Source organism: Scatophagus argus, chromosome 7 (genome assembly GCF_020382885.2).
Source record: "Scatophagus argus isolate fScaArg1 chromosome 7, fScaArg1.pri, whole genome shotgun sequence".
Classification (NCBI taxonomy): domain Eukaryota; kingdom Metazoa; phylum Chordata; class Actinopteri; family Scatophagidae; genus Scatophagus; species Scatophagus argus.
This window is the reverse complement of record NC_058499.1, coordinates 20,830,943-20,849,892: the sequence shown is the minus strand read 5'-3', so window position 1 is coordinate 20,849,892 and position 18,950 is coordinate 20,830,943. Positions and strand designations below refer to the sequence as shown.

At 39.9% G+C, this 18,950-nt stretch overlaps 1 protein-coding gene across 1 annotated transcript in view; it reads left to right on the top strand.

Annotated features, from left to right (window-relative positions):
- The window catches only part of smpd3 (sphingomyelin phosphodiesterase 3), a 64,626-nt gene that overhangs the window by 35,273 nt on the left and 10,403 nt on the right, over positions 1–18,950 (top strand). Inside the window, exons 4-8 of the mRNA XM_046394834.1 lie at positions 1,665–1,916; positions 2,024–2,969; positions 14,185–14,260; positions 17,149–17,310; positions 18,548–18,637. Of these exons, the coding sequence (XP_046250790.1) occupies positions 1,665–1,916; positions 2,024–2,969; positions 14,185–14,260; positions 17,149–17,310; positions 18,548–18,637 (1,526 nt within the window). The remainder of the gene's footprint in view (positions 1–1,664; positions 1,917–2,023; positions 2,970–14,184; positions 14,261–17,148; positions 17,311–18,547; positions 18,638–18,950) is intronic.

Genomic DNA, 18,950 nt, shown 5'->3' with positions numbered 1-18,950 from the left:
AGCCTCCTATCTTTATATTTTAGGTCACACTGAGAATTTTATTACAAGAAAACTTTCAAATTGGAATTAACAGTGAGTTAAAAATACCTCCATTTAGTTCAGAATAAACAGAATTTTAAGGAGATGAGCAGTCATCAACACCTGTTGAATAAATACTCTATTAAGACACCATTGGTCTATGTTTCTAATTTTTGTGCCAGTTGCTCTGGAAACAGTCTGCTTTATTGTCAGTTTTGTTCTCAACTATACATCAAAATGAGTTTCTGAATCAAGTTGATGTGAGAAATAGGCCACACACTTGCAGAGTCATGCTTCATTTTGTATCTACAATGCCAGTTCTTCACAAGGTTGGAGATTTCAAAAGGCAGAAAATGGAGTCATTATCCACTATAACTGGTTTGCTTATTGGTCTGGTGTCCAGATGCTATGTTCTAACAGTCCACAGTGGGTGTTGGGTTATCCAAGTGGGTATACCCACCATAGCCAGAAAAACTGAAACACTGTATGTGGTTCTGTTTGTTGTGGAAGAACAGTACCCTCCTCCAGTAACTCAGCAACAGCTGTTAGCATTATTGCAGATGTCCTAATGGCACACAATGTAAAATATGTGATATAAGTTCCCTTTGTTATCTATGTTTGCACACTACTACTGCTGACCCACCATTAATCTGGTCATAAATTTCATTGTTATCACCTTTTCAAAAGATCTGAGCGCAGTAAGTGAGTTCAGGCAGTATCTCGTTTTGCTATCTAGATATGCATAATGCTCCCCCCAAAAAGACCATGTTTTTAAATTATTAAATGAAAACAAGTTATTAGATTCCCCATTTCACAACATAATCAGAATATACGTCCCTATTCTGAGCTCATTTCAGTAACCAGGCACTGAAATATCAGACTTTCCAAAACTTGCTTCAAATATTATCCTGTACATGAAGAGTTTTCTTCTTGATAGTTAATTGTACTGTTTTGCTTAAAACTGTCTTGCAGCCTCGAAATTATGCTTTTACATGTCTGTATGTGTGCAAATATATCCCTGTAAATTAGAAAACTTAATTGGATATTACACCACATCTTTTCTCTACAGAGTAGCTGATCTGCCTAAACCTATATATTAAAAATGAGAAAACTACGGTGTCTTCACACCATAATGCTTCAGGATACGCAGCTTTTGCAGTGACACAGCCATTTTGTCTCTGTCGTGAGTTAAGACAAATATGCAGACATAATTTGATATTATGCTGGGGATTACACTAAATATGAAGCCGATTATCTTAGCTTACCATAAAGACTGCAAACAGGAGAATCACAGCCTGGCTCTGGAAGTGTTTCTAAAGAAAATATTTTGTGAGGATACCAGGCAACCTGAGACTCCTTAACTCCTTAACTAGTGAGTTTCAGAGATGCAGCTTTCTTTAAAGTTGGATAGAGCAAGACCAGCTGTTTCTCCCTGCTTCCGGTCTTTATGTTAAGCAAACCTTAACATTAAGGCTGTTTGTGTTATCTTCATATTTAGTATACAGCTATCAGAGTGGTATCAGTCTTATAACCTAATCCTTAACAAGTCAATAACTATCTCTTAAAACGTCAGACTATTCTTGTGTTTGGGTGTTCCAGAGCCTCTGTTTGATTTGATACAGTATTTTGTTGCTTACCTTATGCAGACCAGACAAACACCAGGTCGAGCAGGGCCAGGCCGGGCCGGGAGGTGTTGGGACTGGAGAATGGAGGCCACAAGGGAGAAGCTTCTGTTTCTGCACTGCCAATGTATGCCTGCTGCCCGACTCCCTGGCAAGGTTCAACAACCTGTCAGACACCCACAGGAGAGCCCGGGAGGTGGGGAAGAGGATCCGCAATGGTGCCAGTCGGCCACAGATTAAAATCTACATCGACTCTCCTACAAACACTTCCATCAGGTGAGGAGAGATTGTTTTCTCTGTTTTTGTCTTAGCAATAATAAAAGCATTTATTCATCTACATTATTCTAAATATCATTCAAACAAACGTTTCTTTCTTTCATCAGTGCTGCATCCTTCAGCAGCCTTGCCACAGGTTTCCGTCGTACCTCCTCTCTGGACCAGCGTCCAGATCAAACACACACCACCAACGGCCCAGCCGAGGCCGAAACTGAACCCCTCAATGAGTGCCCAATTCATCCCTCAGGTGCCATCGACTGCCCTGTTCACCCCACTGCAGGAGACCAGGGTTCCTCCGAATGCCCCCTTCACCCAGACAAGACAGCAGACTGCCCCCTCCACCCTGCAGGGACTAACAGCAGCTCGGATTGTCCCGTCCACACCTCAGGGGAGGCTTCAGATTGCCCCATGCACTCCACAGGGGCTCAGAATGCCCAAGACCATCACGACTGTCCGATTCATGGCGAAACGACTCAGCCAAAATCCCCAGACTGCCCACTTCACACCTCAGGGGTTCAAATAAGCATCAGCGCCCCAGAGCCAGACCCCCAGGAGGAGGAGGCCGAAACAGGAAACCATCGGCCTGGAGAGCAGGCAGGAGGAGACACAGGCAGCATGACTGCTTCCAGGGAATCCCTTGCTCGTTACCATGGAAATGATGGCGGCATAGGGATATCCTCCAACAACACTCTCTCTCACGTCCCTCGCACATCAATCTTTAAGCGTCCTGGACGAAAACGCCGTCATGGAGATGAGACATTCGATCATGAGATCTCTGCCTTTTTCCCTGCCAATTTGGATTTCCTGGCTTTACAGGAAGTGTTTGACCACGGATCAACGACCAGACTGCGGCGGCAGCTGCATCGCTACTTCCCCTATGTGCTAAGTGATGTTGGGCGTTATGGCTGGAAAGGCTGCTGCTCAAGGTTTAAATTCCTGAACAGTGGGCTGATGCTGGCCAGCCGCTACCCAATCCTGGATGCACGGTACGAATGCTACCCCAACGGGAGAGGGGAAGATGCATTGGCGGCCAAGGGAGCGCTGTTTGCCAAGGTCAGAAATTTAATTTTACTTGCATCATATTCTTGTTTTTTACTGTACTAATGCACAAAATCCATAAAACTTGATTTTATTTTATTCATCACCTTAAGGTTGGTAAGTCATAAAGAGACATGCAACCTTAATGTAATTTTGCCCTAGTTTAGCAAATTAATTTCAGTCACTCTCACTGAGAGATCAGTTCAGAGACCAGTTTAAAAATGTAATGACTAACATCTAACATATGTCTTTATTTAGATAGGGTTACTTTTTAAAGGCTCCCAACTGTTTTTTTCTGGAATCAATTTTGAAGTCAGAAAATGTGTCTTTCTATTCACACTGCAGATGTGACAAGGAAAAAAATGCATTTTTCATCAGCTCATTTCATTTCAAACTGAGCTGAATTAAAACTAAATGTCACTGTGGGCCTGATTTTATGCTTGTCCTGCAGCAGCAGTGTGTCTGTCCTCCAAACGCTGCTTTGTGCCGTTTCAGCCAAAAGCTCATCTTGTCATTTCTGATGCTACTATGCATAACTTTGGCAAAGGCAGTAATTGAATCTGTCCATTAAGTCTATTTATACTAAATTGTCTTATTATACATTTGTGAAAGAGTTTGTGAGTGTGAAAGAGAGTGTGAAAGAGGGAGAGTCAACCTTAAAATGACCTGCCAGCTGTCTGTATTAATAACTGTAGATCTCCATAGTATTGCAAAAGGCATCATGTTGCAAACCATTTGACTTATGATTTTCAGTCCAGTCTAAAAACTTTGATACAGTAGTATGCTAGCATGCATCACTTCATAATCCATTTGATGCCTTCATGTAAATAATGCCACCCAATACATGATGCATTATGCCCACAATATTGCAGCAATAGAGAATGTGGCTGCAGACAGCACTTGGTGAATACACTCACTTACACCCATATCCATTCACACATTACACATCTGTGGTGAGTGCACTCACCACAGTAATTACAGAACACAGCTTTTCCACAGCTTTTCCTGCTGTATGGAAAAAAAAAATAAAAACATTACGAGCACATGTGTTTCAAGCAGTGTTTATATAGTCTTGAAATGATGGTAACCACAAAAAGATCATTTTCAGCTGAAAAACTCTTTTTAGACATTAAACGTTCTGTTTACTGTCTCTATGTATTCAGATGTAATTATACTATTTTAAAAGTTGTGTCACATCTACATTTGGAGTGTGTTTTTTAGGTGTAGCCATTGAAATGCACACAGCAATCAAAAGACTGTTGGATATGGAAATATCTTATATAATATGTTGCGTTCATATCTAATAACTTGCCCTTGACAGATTCTGCAGACCAAACCCCAATGATTTTCAATTTACAAGCAGAACATTTTCTTGTCTGAGAATACGGAAAGGAAACGTTTGCTGGCTTTGCCTGATAAATAGTTTAATCAACTTTACAAAAGCATCTGAATAAATTTCAACAATTATAACTAGCAACGGGAATGTTTGAGCATGGCTATGAATGTCTACCACATTAACAATCTCAGGTTTGTGTTTTAGCATCCTAACATCTGCTAAATAACACAACGCAAAGAAGGGCTGAGGCTGTACGTCCAGCAAGTAGAATTTGTTACAAATTTAATGGAAAGCCATCTCATAGTTGTTGAGCTACTCATCCTGACCAAAGTGGTGGATCGACTGAATGACATTGCATCTCTAAAGGCATCCTTTAATGGACTTGATGTTGAAAGCCTTGAAAAGACTGCTGCATTTTAGAACTGATGTCAGTTGTGCAGTGGTTAGCACTGTTGCCTCACAGCAAGAGGGTTCCAGGTTCGAATCCCGGTCTGGGCCCTTCTGTGTGGAGTTTGCATGTCCTCTGTGTGCCTGCGTGGGTTTTCTCCGGATATTCCAGCTCCCCCCCAGTCCCAAAAACATGCACATTAGGTTAATTGGCTACTCTACATTGTCCCCTAGGTGTGAGTGTGTGGTTGTCTGTCTTCGTGTGTCGGCCTTGCGATTGACTGCCGACCAGTCCAGGTTGTACCCTGCCTTTCGCCCATAGTCAGCTCAGATAGGCTCCAAACTCCCGTGACCCTGACAGATAAGTGGTATAGAAAATGGATGGATGGATGTCAGTTCTGCACTAATTTTTTTTCCTCCATCAAGACACCTCTGAAATCTAAAAATCTGATCCTAAACATTTTAAAATGAATTACCATATCATCTTCATAATCAGAAACATTGTGGAAGGATCCTCTGACATCTTCTACTGTAAAAGTTATGGAGTCCGTTAGGCACTTTGAGCAGGAAGACAGATCTCATGTAGATATGGCGAGACAAGTAGTCTTAATGCACAGTGGAGATACTCTCACAGTGGTTATACTGCACAAGCCTAAGAAGCAGGATGAGTTTATAAAATGACTACCAGTGTACTGATGTGGGATACATGCAGTGATTTTAAGAATTTCCCTTCAGGGCTAAATAAAGGAATTCTGATTCTGATGCGGGAGTGAGTGTCTACACTGCCAGCCAGTGTACTTCTTCCTGCTAAGAGTTTAGTTCATGCTTCTCTTGAACTGTAGTCCTTTTTATTCATTATAAAGAGGAAACACAAAGAGTTCTCCCTGGAGAGGAAAAGCAGTAGTGCACAGTGTGAAGCTTGTAAAGACAATGTGCAATGTATCAGTGATACAGCAGTTGTGTGTGTATGTTCCATTATTTGTGTGTGTGTGTGTGTGTGTGTGTGTGTGTGTTTGTACCTGTACATGTGTGTATGTCCCTGTGATGAGTGTTGACAGTCTGTGAGTTCATTAATCAGCCACATACTGTGACTGTCAGGATGTGACTCTGGATCTGTTCCAGTTCCTGCTGGGATGGATCCGCTTTATGTGACTTGATGCTGATGATGGGTACCTGTTTGTGCGTATGTGTGGGAGCATCTATTTGTTTGTGTCTGTACATGCCCTTACATATACCAGATCTAATAAAGGCACAGTCCATCACAGCTTGCATGCTGACAGTCTCCTCCTGTCCTATTGCCTGCCGTCCGTCACTGCAGTTTACAAGTTGGGCTCACATCCCTATTTTACTGCCTCTTTGTATATGGGGTCACTCCAGGTCCCCCTGACAAGCTGGCTGTCAGCCAGCTGGCAGGTACATGTCTCAGTGCAAGTTGCTTATACTGCCGACTGACAGAGAAGAAACCAAACAATGTTGACAAAATGATTCTCCTTACTGCTGGGAAATGGTTATTTAGACTGCAGCTAGGCTCACATGTCTCTCAGTCCAGCATGACTGATAAGCCTGCCTCTTTGTAAAAATGTCCTTAGCTGTTCTTCACACTAGTCAAGAACACGTGAAGAATTGGCATCCCCCATTAGACTGCTGGGACAGCCTCCCTGTGGGTTTTCTGTCATTTTCTGTTTTAAAACTGGACACCCTAAGAGTCCCTGCTGTTTCCCACAGATGTTACATATAAATAAATGCTCCTATGGGTGATTTCTAACATCTGCAAAGAATCAATATTTCATTTTTATGATCGGCGCCAGTATATCCCCAAACCCTTACAGCAAACAATTTTTGCTGTTTTGCTATTGCCAGTTAAATTGTTTGACATATAAACCCTGAAGACTGGTTTAAGAGTGTCTCAAGGTTAGCTAGATGTTCTGACTGTAAGTGATGCCACAGATTCAGTTTACTGTCCAACCTTTATGCCACCATCAGCTGGGAAATGTATGCGTGGGTTAGTGTTTCCTGAGTTTGAACCGCATTGCTATCAAAAAATCAACAAAGTTAATCCAACATGCCAGAGTTCAAATGGACATCTGAGTTCATCACTGTTAAGATCCAATATATGTTACATGCCCTCAACCATCAATATTAAAGGAACTTTCAGAGCCACATTGCTTATTTCTGAGAACTGTATTCTATGTTCTCACTGCTTGTTGTTAAACTCGCCAGCGTTCGGCTTCGGCTTTTCCTAGGCCATCCTTACAAGTCATGTCTCCCAGACGGCTGCACGCAGGCTTTGATGTGCCTGCTGTTCATTCCTTGCCCCTCTCCGTCCAACAGAGTTGGCGGCCTTCCAAGGTAGCATTTTGAAGTGAACCCTTCCTTCCTCTCCATGAACCTTTGGTCATTCTGCTCATTACATCTTGACACTCCGTCTCTCTTTGCCGCCAGCTGGGAAGCATCTCATTACATGCAGATCATTTGATGTACCTGATGTTCACGCTGTGTTTGTCTTCGCAGCTACCAGATACTGTGTTTGTTCTTTCATATCATGCACAAACGAGGATGCTCAATCAGAAGTCGTTGTTAAAGTGATGATCCTTGAAATGCTTCCTTTTTAAGCATCCATTATTGTGGTGGTTTTGCACAGTCACCACCTGTCAGTCAAAGCATTGTGGGTGGTACTGTACACCATTTATTTTCTGTTAAACCACTGTAGCTTTCAGTGTTCATCAAACAGCTGATTAAGAGTGTGAAGATCTGTGTATGGTTTACTGTGGAAGTTGAGGCCACAGATTTAAATGCATATTTGGTCTTGATCCTGCACACTGTTTTTGTGTAGTTTCTTACCACAGATAATAACAACAACAACAATAATAATAACTTTATTTATATAGCACCTTTCAAAAAAAAAAAATGCTTAACAATCACTTAAAAACAAAGCCAACAAATTGTATACAAATAGAAGGGAATAAACAAAATATGAAAAGACAATTGCTGAGCAAGCTTGAAAATTTAACATAAAAGGTAAAAGAACAACAATGAAATAAAAAAATATTATAACTATTATGTACTGTATAAAGATTCTTAATTACTTAATTAAGAAATGATCATGCTTTACTGAAACGAGAGAATGTAGTGACTTATCAAAGTGTCCCTTTCCTGTAACTAAATCAAACACTTACTGAAACTTGATATTTCAATATTGTCTTCTGATCTTGTCATACATGTTGTGTAGGAAAGAAAAATTATTCTGATCCAAGGGATCAGCTCTGAACTATTATTAAAACACCAGTCTAAGCACCCAGAGAACTGATAATTGTACACATTCAGGGTCAGTGTGTGTCTTTATGTAGTCAGGTGGAAGCTGAGGGTGTAGAGGCCAGCCTGGTGAATGCCACATCAAACCTTCTCATTATAATCACATGAAGGTAAAATGGGCACATATGTAGAAAATGAACATTTAACCATACTGTCATTACAATATTGAGAGTTTTGTTCAGGGTTTTGCATATTCAGTCAATTCTAATGTCAGTAGGATTGGTCTAAGAATGCCCTCACTTCTCTGGCATTGAATTACATTGAAGTTTCATGATGAGGGTTATTTTAAAGTTTCTATCACATGATTTAATGTTCACGAGAACCATGAATAATGATGTCATGCCATGATGTCATAAATCTACCTCCAGCCATCTTTTGTTTCCGGCATTTTAAATGGCATTCATCTTGACTCGACACACACACACGTACACACACAAATACTCATAATTCCCCCATGTATATTTGCCTGGAGAGTAGCAGCAGGTCAGCAACATAAATCTGAATTGTCTGTTGTGGACAAGTGACGCACTAGAGCGAGTGGAAAAAAGAGAGAGAAGGGAAGAGATAGAATATTAATTAAAAAATGTTTCCCTAAAGAGAGAGCCATCTCTGGCTCCGTAATTAAAGCTTTTCAGCCTCAACATTTATCCCCTCTTACAATTATTTCAAACTACTAAGTGCATGGTTGAAGAGTCATGTGTGTGCGTGCATGTATTTGTCTGTGTGTAAATACACATTTGAATGCATTACTACGGATTAGGCTTAAAAACAGGGACACGCTCAAATTCAGATTGGATAAAATGGAAATCAATGAAAGAATTCCCAAAATCTCCCAAATCTCCCATTGTTGTTGTTCTTTTGTTTTTAGAAAAAATGATATAGACACACGAGTGTGATTTCTTGTGACTGGAGTGCAATGACCCTGACTTGCAACTTGGCTTGAACTTGTTTAAAGTGACTTCAAACTGGACCAAAGCAGCTCTATAATATACAGTATGTAAAGAATGGGAACATTCATTGGATATGAACATTTTTCATGTTAGGTAACAAACTAGACAAGATTCTATCCAGACTCAAGCAACTATATGCACTGCATAGGATTTACTGCAGCAAAACCTCAACTACACCAAAGGACAAAAACACTGGTCATCTGTCATCCTCCTGCCATCTGCTGCTGCCCGGTTTTCAAGTGAAGCAATCAAACCGACGCGAGTAATGCGAGGTGAAATCTCAGCTCATTCTCCATCTGATGGTAAAGTTAAGGTAATTAGCTACAGCAGCCTTGGAGGTCTCATAATTAGGCTTTTATAACTCAGCTTGGTTTGGTTGGCTTCGAGTGTGAAATCGTCTCTCACAGCTCATTTCAGTTCTGTCTCAGTGCCCTGTAATGAGAGGAAGTCTTGAGAAGTTTTAGCATCTCATATCCTGCATTATGACTCATTTGCTGTTTTATTTTTGAGTCAAGGCCTTCCTTTGTCACTGCACAGAGCTGTAGCTCGCATTGGCTTCATATGAACTACGTCTTCTGCATAGACCACAGAAACAAAAAAGTCCACTCTTTCTTGTATTCACGAGTGAGTACATACAATATACACACACTCTTCAGAACCTCCTCGAGCCACTTGTCAGTTTCAGGGTGTACACACACCTACTGAAGCATAGCTAAGCCCCTGAAATATTAATGCAGGTAGAGAGAAGAGCAGAAGGGATGGAAGAAGGAGAGAAGGAGCAACAGAAAATGAAAGGAGCACAGACTCGCAGAGATAGAAAAAAGTAAAGAAAAGACGAGATGATTAGATGAAGACTCCTGCTGCTGTTCATGAATTCAACTGAAGTTGGCATTTCAGTACTTAAAGGAACAGTTTGACATTTTGTTTGTTTTTGTTTGAGATTTAGATGAGAAGCTCAACGTATGTAAGATGTAGTGTAAAAACTGTGCTGGAGTGTGTCTTGGAAGGTGCAGTGTTGCAACTTTTACACTTAAATTCGCCTACTGGTGAAAAAAAACAAAAACAAAAAACAATGTGCAGTGCACAGTGCACTTTAGAGATTTTTTTAACTTTGGACAGAGCCAGGCCAGCTGTTTTCTACTGCTTCTTGTCTTCATGCTAACTAAGCTAAGCTAACCACATCCTGGCTGTAGCTTCGTGTTTTGGCAGACGGACCTGAGAGTTTCTGGTTTCTGGTCTCTCAGCGGTCTTGTGCAACATTCTTTGAAAAGTTAATGTACCATCTCATGCATTTAACAACACTATTGTTAAATGCACAGTTTTGTTCTGCTCTGCTGGTCCACTCATTTTCTAAAAACACTCATTCCATTAAGAGTAATTGAATTAGTGCCTCAAATATCCACAGAGGAATGTATGACCTTTGCTGTAAGATGTATTTACTGTTCTTCAATCTACATTGTGAGCTTTGTGTTTCGTATTGAAGTCAAGCTAATTAGGCTAATGCTTTATTGTGGCTTTTAGGATTTTTCATCAGGAGCTATGCACAGATACCAAGCCAAAACAGCCATCCCTTTATTGGCAATCAGTTTCCATTTGTCTAAATGAAAATTGCATCCTCAGGGGGCTGCTTTAACACTGTGACTAATACAACAGACATATAAATGCTGAGTTCTTTTTCCATTATCATAGATGTGAATTGATCTTAAATTATGCACATTAATTTGACCAAGTGAAAGCATCAAACAACAGGCATGTTTTAAAGTCGCAGCATAATAAGCCACGGAGACTAGTGAGCAACCAAAAGTCATTGTAGATAAATACATTTACTCTCAATGTTCTGTTTTCTTAACAACCGTGTTCCTACTATTGTATTTTTGAAATCAGTTTTAGCATTTAGCTTCAGCACTGTAATGTGGACAAGCTGTGGTCATATGAGGACACAGAAAGTCTAACTGGTCAGAGGGCCTCAGACTCCTGCTGGTATTATAGGACTGCAGTAGCTCTTTAATGTAGGCATTTGCCTGACCATGCAAGGCTCTAAATGTGATTACAAGGACCTTGAATTGTATTCTGAATTTGATTGATAGGAAATCAGAATAAGGACCTAATGCTTGTTGTAGCATGACATAGGATGTCTAAATGATTCTAAATGAATTTTTTTGTTTGTTTGTTGTTTGTTTGTTCAGAATTAGTTACTTTAAGTAGTATTATCATCATTATCCACCACCTGGGGTGCCTCTCAGCTCTCAGCCTTGGTGCACATTGGACAGGTCGAAATTACACTTATGTATTAGTTTTACTCAAAGACTTTCTTTGAGCGGAGATTTGAGTGAATGCCTCTTAACATTTTCTTTATTAAAACTGAAAAACTTTGTTTTTTCTTAACCTTAACCAGGAGCTGCCAGTGCCTAAATATGACATCCTAATGCTTGAATAATGCTGTTGCCACTATGAGTGGATAGTGTCATTCAAGTCTATTTGGTGGAAAACAAATTAAATTTGTTGTCAGTGACCATTTTACCAGTATCAATATTTCTATGACCATGTGACTCGTATTTGTTGAAAATACAATAGTTGGCACTATTTTCCCTTAAACATATCTGCTATTGCAAATCAGTTATGTATAAATGTTATTTCTAGGAGACAGGGCTGCCCATGTAGGCTCAAGGAGAACACAAAAAGTCCAGCTGCTCTGTCAAACGAATGATGAACAGGTGAAAGTCCTATTATCCAGTTTGTCTGAGGATTAGTCCGAGCAAAAACCTTGCCAGACAGCAAGCTTTTAGAACAGCAAATAAAAGCTTTCATTAACTGGGGAAACAGCAGTGTTACTATTAGTAGCAGTTACTATTGTGTTGCAGGTCACTGTAGTCTTGCAGTGTGGATTGTTATAGCGTTACACTGATGTCTTTAATGTCTATAATTCTGAAGGGTTGCAAAAATCTTACTTTGATTATGAGAATGGAATAATGTTAACAGCAGTTTACCTTGTATGATACTCCTGTGCTGGGCTCTCTCTAAGCTGCCCTCTGAAAGGGTGTATTCTGACTTGTTATAGATCCACTCCACCCAGACGCCTTCCCACTTTAAACTAACCGCCCCACAATCACCATCTCCCTTCCTTTGCAACCCTTTATTCCTCCTCCTCATCATCATCATCAACATCAGTCTCCATCCACCCACAGGCACTTCAGAGCCACCAGCCTCAGCCTCGCTCCATGTCTTGTTTCTGTGTTGCTGAAGGACTTCTCAACAACGATGCTAAAGGTGTCTGATTAAATCTCAAACGATGTTCAGAGTGTTGTAGCTTTGCTCACACTCTGCTGCTCGGGAATGGAGAAATTGAGGTCAGGAAAGAAGTGCTGAAAAATGTATAAAGTGCATGAGGACGTATTTAAAAAATAAATCAGCTCCATGTTCAGCTGATTGAGGCATCTCTTTTAAAGAACATCAGTCCGTCATTTCAATGATGCATTTGGACATTTCAAACGACACAGTAATAAAGAATGAACACTTCAAGTAAATGATATTTTTTCACGTGTTCTCTATTCACTTTACTTAGTGTGGTTGACTGACTGCTTTCCCGTAAAGTGTAAACTTACTCCAGTGCAAATATATCACTTTTAAAAAGTTGTTGCAGATGGTGTAGAAGGTTTGTACCTCCATTTTGCCTTTTGTTTACAGTGATCAATAGTTGACATTTTTTCCCTGTTGATAAAAACCATACCATGCCACTGGCACCATGGAAAACAGTTCATGATGCATCTTCTTTAAATAATAACCATTAATTTTATGTAGGATTTTATTTTTTAGAATATGTCTACGTGATAAAAGCCTGTAAATTCTGTGGATCTAATCGACATTTGTCTGCTAGCTCAGTCGTAAACCAGCCATGCTTACAGCTCTGTCAGGCTGTACTTTATAATGTGCTTAGACAGACAGAAAGTCAACCAAATTTTTTCCTTACATTAGTTTGATCCTGGATTCATTTAGTTTTGTTCGCTTTGTGTCTATTTGCATCTTTGTATAGTTCTCAATGACAATGTTAACATGGTAATATTCAGCAGATGTAATGTTTACCATGTTCGCCATCTTGGTTTAGTGACTTGGGATGCTAACATTTAATAATTGGCATTAATTATAAATAGTACAATTCATCTTGAAGGTGAGGTTGAATTTGTATGTCATGTTTCATTGCAATACATCCATTAGTTGTTGTGACATTTGGTTTATAACCATAAATATGAACTTTATGGTGATGCATCAGTCCATCAGTAACGACTGAGCAACATTAACATCCGTCCATGTGGTGTATTTTATATTTCATTCACAGGAGAACAACTGGGTAGCAAGAATTAGCAGTGATGGACAATATTTAAAACACTATGTTAAAAAAATAAGACTGCCAACTGAATAAACTCAAACTCAAACAGCAGGAAATCCAAAGAAATAGACCAAACCGGATACTGTTTGATTAGTTTGATTAGTGTTTGTAAAGTGTGGGGAAACACACACACCAAAGAAATAAATAAATAAAATATCCAGCACTAAAAATGGTGGTAGAATTATAAAGTTAGATATTTCTGCAGCCCACTTGACAGTTGTTTCGTGATAGATATTAATAATTCACACAAATGTTTGCTGTAAGTGCAACTGTATGTCTGACACTGAATACACGAGACAACAGTGGATCTGGATGTTGGATGCTGATGAACACAACGGGGCTCGCAGTAGACAGCAGGTTTCCAGCCACACTCACTGCATCTTGCCTTTTTTTTTAGCAACATAGGTCAGCTGGAGCCAAATACATGCTAATGTTCCAGCTGCAGCACTGTGCAATCAGCTGGCAGAACACAATCAGTGTGAGGAGAGCAAACAAATTGATATATATATAAAAAAAATCTTACACATGTGTAAGGGGCCACATGAACATTGCATCAAGCAGATTTTATTTGGACTTCATTTCATGTTTACATCATGCGAATGTGAATGCAGTGTACTTCTGTCTTGCTCCGCTGCTCTGATGTAGCACACCCTAACCGCTGTGATTAAATTAGCGTTGTAATGACTCAGTTTCCCCACAGGGATCAATAAAGTTTCACCTTGCGCTGTATGATCTAATTGGCACTGTTGTTACCTGGCATGCTTTACACACGCAAACACACTTGATACGGGGGCTTTGATGTTGCTCGTTTGAACATGGGCGAAGTGACATTATATCATATTTGTCTCTGCTCCCCTGCAGGTTCACGTGGGCACCTCCCATCAGGAGCAAAGGGTGGTGGGATATCTCACGTGTACACACCTCCACGCCATAGAAGGTACAGTTACATGTCCAAACTCTCCCTCTCTCTGTCTCCCAAACGCACAAGTGCATGCATATGCAAACATAAATATATTTATATGATTTTAATACCTTTTCACTTTCAAGGCTGTTTTGTACAGAGTGGAGAAAGTCTTAACTCTGTATGTGTGTGTCTTTGTTCCTCTCAGGAAAAGCCACAGAGCTACAAACATCCAGCTCCTCACACAGCCCTGTATGTGTATATGTTTTTGTATGTCCAGATAGGTAGATAAATGGGCGCATCAAAACCCCTGTGCACCTCCTCCTGCTGTTCCCATGGAGACCGGCTCAAGCTGTTTGAGGCGTCACAGCCCTATTTAAAGCCTCCGGTCGATGCCTCCCTCATTTTTTACCAAAGACACGTCTCCCCCCCTTTGCCTGCTATTCTGGGTTCCTCCTACACTTCTCACAGGTCTAAATATAGCAGTGCCAGGGCTGTTACTAAAGATACATCAAACATAAAGCCTTTGCGGGGGGAGGGGAGTGGGATGTGGGGCAATGACAGAGAGAATGGGGAGGAAAAAAAGGGGAGGAGCATGGAGACCTGATTTCTTTCTGAGAGGATGGAGGTGTGCGAGTTGTCTTCCTTGGTTGAGTGCTCGATGCTCGAAGCAGGGTGACTGACTAAATGTATAGTGAAGTCCCTACTCTGTCCGTCAACAAACTGTCCACCCCTCATCCAATCAAATTACTCCCAAAAGCATAGTAGAAAACAATATAGCATTTTCTAAATACTGAATACTTTTATAGATTGATTATAGAATAGATTGGACTGCATTTTTAAACTGTTCCTAACAAACATGTCAGTGTTCAGGATCATACAATTTTCTATTTGTTCATTAACTAATGTTTCACACATCTTTAAACTGATGCAGTGTTTCACCCATTTTAAGGTCCACACTACAACTTTTTCATTACATATCGTCCGTCCTGTTTTCTACCAAGTTTTTAATTTTACTTGTGCTTTTTTCATAAATACTTTTGTTAACAACTCTTAAGGCTCTCTCTTAATGTATTTACTATCACACATTTTATTTGGATTTGTTTTTAATGTATTGCAGGAATATCTTATTTGGAGAGTTATAGTTGTGTCTGGGGGTTGTTTCACAGACTTTCTTGCCCCAAAGACAAAGTAATTCTGATGTTAGTTGTGTCCCATTTTGAGAAGCAACTGCCTTCTCTGAAAAATGCAGGCAGTTAGGCCTAATTATCAAACTGCATTGGCATTTAACTGAATTTTTCACCCTGACATCTAATCATATTAGTCAATTTCTGTTATTCGGGAAGGTTATTTTGTTTTGTTTGGCTCTCACCAATCCATAAAGAGTGACATAGCTGCCCCACTGACGCCATACTCAATTATCATGGAGGCTGCAACAGCAGTTGCCGGAAGCATTTGTAACATTTGTGTCACTTACTAAATTGAATGCTACATACAAGACATATACATACAGACAACATATATTTTGAAGCTGTCCCTCATGTTTTGAAATGAAAAGTCACAATTCATGTGAATTTGGCCAAATTCCCCACTGGTACTTATCACATTGTTGACAGTTCAAGGTTGACTTCCTGGTTCTATTCTTGGAAATTGACAAATACATCACTGGACAAAGACAGCTTTAATTCAGTATTTACAAGTTTTATAGCACTGAGAGCAGTAGATATACAGGTAGCAACTGTTAGCAGGAGGATGGACTGAATAACCAATCATACTTACTGTGGCACAGTGATTGAATAGGATTTTTGTTACAAATATATAATTTAAATTTTTCAGTTTTAAATAAACATAATTTTTCAGTTTTCACGGACAGAAAGCCAAGCTGAAACAAACTAGTGTACATACACACATACAAACACACACACACACACAAACACATGCACAATGGCAAATGCACAGCACGCCTCCGCAATCCCCAGCTTCATCTATCACTAAGTGATCCACTAACATACATACACACACACACGCACATTACATTTCACATGTACTTGAGCTGTAGCTGAGAGTAATCAAAGCCAAAGCCACCTACTCACACACCAATATCTTGACACCTCTTTGTTTCTCACACTCTCCACTGTTCAGCTGTTATTTTCTCTCTCATACACTCTCACCTACCGCCTCCCTCTGTTCACCTCCTGCTTTCTCTCTCCAGCTCTAATTTATCAGACAATCAGATTTATCAGATTTATTTGTAACTGTGTTTCTGGCAAATGCAAGTCTGCTATTCACTTCTCCTTTTATCGCTTCTTTGGACTCCATCAACTTTTGGGGGACATGTGGCTTATTTAACACAAAATGCTTCACTAGGTTCATCAGCTAGATGACTTTGTCTGTCTGCTGTTTGGTGCTGGATAGTGTATAGTTGGTTTAGCAGGAGTTTTTCATTTAATGCTGCTGCTGGAAACAACATTGGACCATGACAGTAAAGCTGTGAGCCGTAAACCAAAACAAAGAGCTGAAAGATGCTATAACACTGCAGACTGGACTGCATCTTTAGTGCTGTGCTTTTTCGCATCATGCTGTATGTTGTTGTATTATATATTTAGATTTTCTACTGTTTTGTACCATATTGTATTACATCCTGAGGTGTCATATTTTTCTCATTTCACATTTTTTAACTGATAGTGCTGATACTGAAGTATACTGTGAGGCATTTAATAATACCCAGACATGTTCTCCAGCTCTGACCACTCTGCTCTTACTCCCTCTTTTGTACATCAGTTCAGGTCAGTTTCATCCAGACATGCTTGGGTGACTTCATGGCAGACACTTTGTATTGATTTGCTTCCTCTCTCCCTTTTCCTCTGCTTTCCAACTCTCTCCTACACACACACACACACACACACACCACACTGTCTGACCAGGTGATGCGTCTGTACGTTGTGAGCAGCTGGACCTGTTGCTCCAGTGGGGGGCTGAGTTTCGCCAATCCTCATCCCAGCCACCTGCAGGAGAAAAGGTGCTGGAAGACCTGGTGGCCTTTGATGTCATCCTGGGAGACCTCAACTTTGATAACTGCTCTTCAGGTATGCAGCCATTAGAGCTGAATCAATATATTCGAAACTATGCATATTCTTTTATCCCAGTCCCTTCACACATCAGCATGATGGAGGTTTTGTCAATCAATACCTGTAGAAAACCCAGAACTGAATACTATGATTCATAATTTATAGAAGCATATGTAGGACATCTTATAGCTCTAACATGGGAGAGTTGCATGGTGCCAGGGTTTTGACAGTGGAAACTAATAAAATATTAATGTATTTGCCGTTATTGTAAAGGCATGATGGTGAACTGCTGTACAGTGTAGAAGCATGTGACTTGTAAGCAATGCATTATGATAAGATTATTGCTTTTTACACAAATAGGTGCAATTAGTTTCTGTCCCAAAATGTCAAAATTAACATCACAGTTACTGAATAACAAGTCAAGTGAATAACAAGTCCCTTCTTTACCTCTTCTCTAAACATAAAGGATATTAATTTACCAAAAAAACTACAAGACATACCTATATAAAGTGTGAACGTTGATTCTGTCTGTGCAAAATTAAAGCATGTTCCACAGCTCGTCTCCAGTATAGAATGTTTTATTCATCAAATATATTCTTTTCACTCGTCTAGCTGAGAGTAAGATGACTGGACATTTTGTAGTAACTTACAATTGAAGTGAAAATGAAATTGTCACAAACACACAGCACCAAAACTGAGTGATGTTTCGAATGGATCTGTTTTTAATCTGTCTGATGTCGATGGGGCTGTCCAGTAACACTGTAAAGATACTAATCTACACCTTACAGTCGATCAGAATCAAGAGTCTACTTTACTTGCATCATATAGAAAAGCTTTTTAAAAACAATATTAACTAATTAATTAATAGCAGAAAAACAGAAACTAAAATAATTACATGTTGCTGGGTATTTCTCGTTTCCATAAGAGATTTTTGTTGTTGTTGTTTACCTCAGTAAATCATTGTCAGTGAAGTATCATCAAAAAGAAATAATATTGACTGTCTGTCGCGGTATCTTATGAATGCAGGATTTGGTAAGAATAATGACAGAAGTGAAAGTAGATATTAACTTTATCTAGACAAGCCTGGACAAGATGCATTCTTTGGTTTTCTGATCATTCATGCTTACAACTCCCTGTTCCCAGGCAGTAACTCCTGAAATATCTTCAGAAGGAATGTGTTTCTTGTTTGTAAAGTGTAAAGTTCAAGTGACTGTGTGTGAAACTGTGCTGTATGTGTGCTTTTGCGTTTTTCTAGAGGACAAGCTGGAGCAGCAGCATGCACTTTTTACTCAATACAAGGACCCGTGTCGCCTGGGGCCAGGGGAGGACAAACCATGGGCTCTGGGTAACAGCACGCACACACACACACACACACACACACACACACACACACACACAGTCTTGTTTCCATCACTTTTGGGGGACATTACACAGACTTACATTAATTTCCTGAAGGATTAACCACCACCTAACCATAACAATAAACATTACTTGTCTAATCCTAACCCTTATCTTAGCCAAACCCTAACCTCAACCTGACCTTAAAGCAAGTCTTCACCCTAACATTCAATGATTGATGTTGTGGTGACGTGCATTTTGTTCCCATCAGTAAGGCAGGTCCTCACAATGTGACTGTGTAATGAAATTTTTGTCCCCAT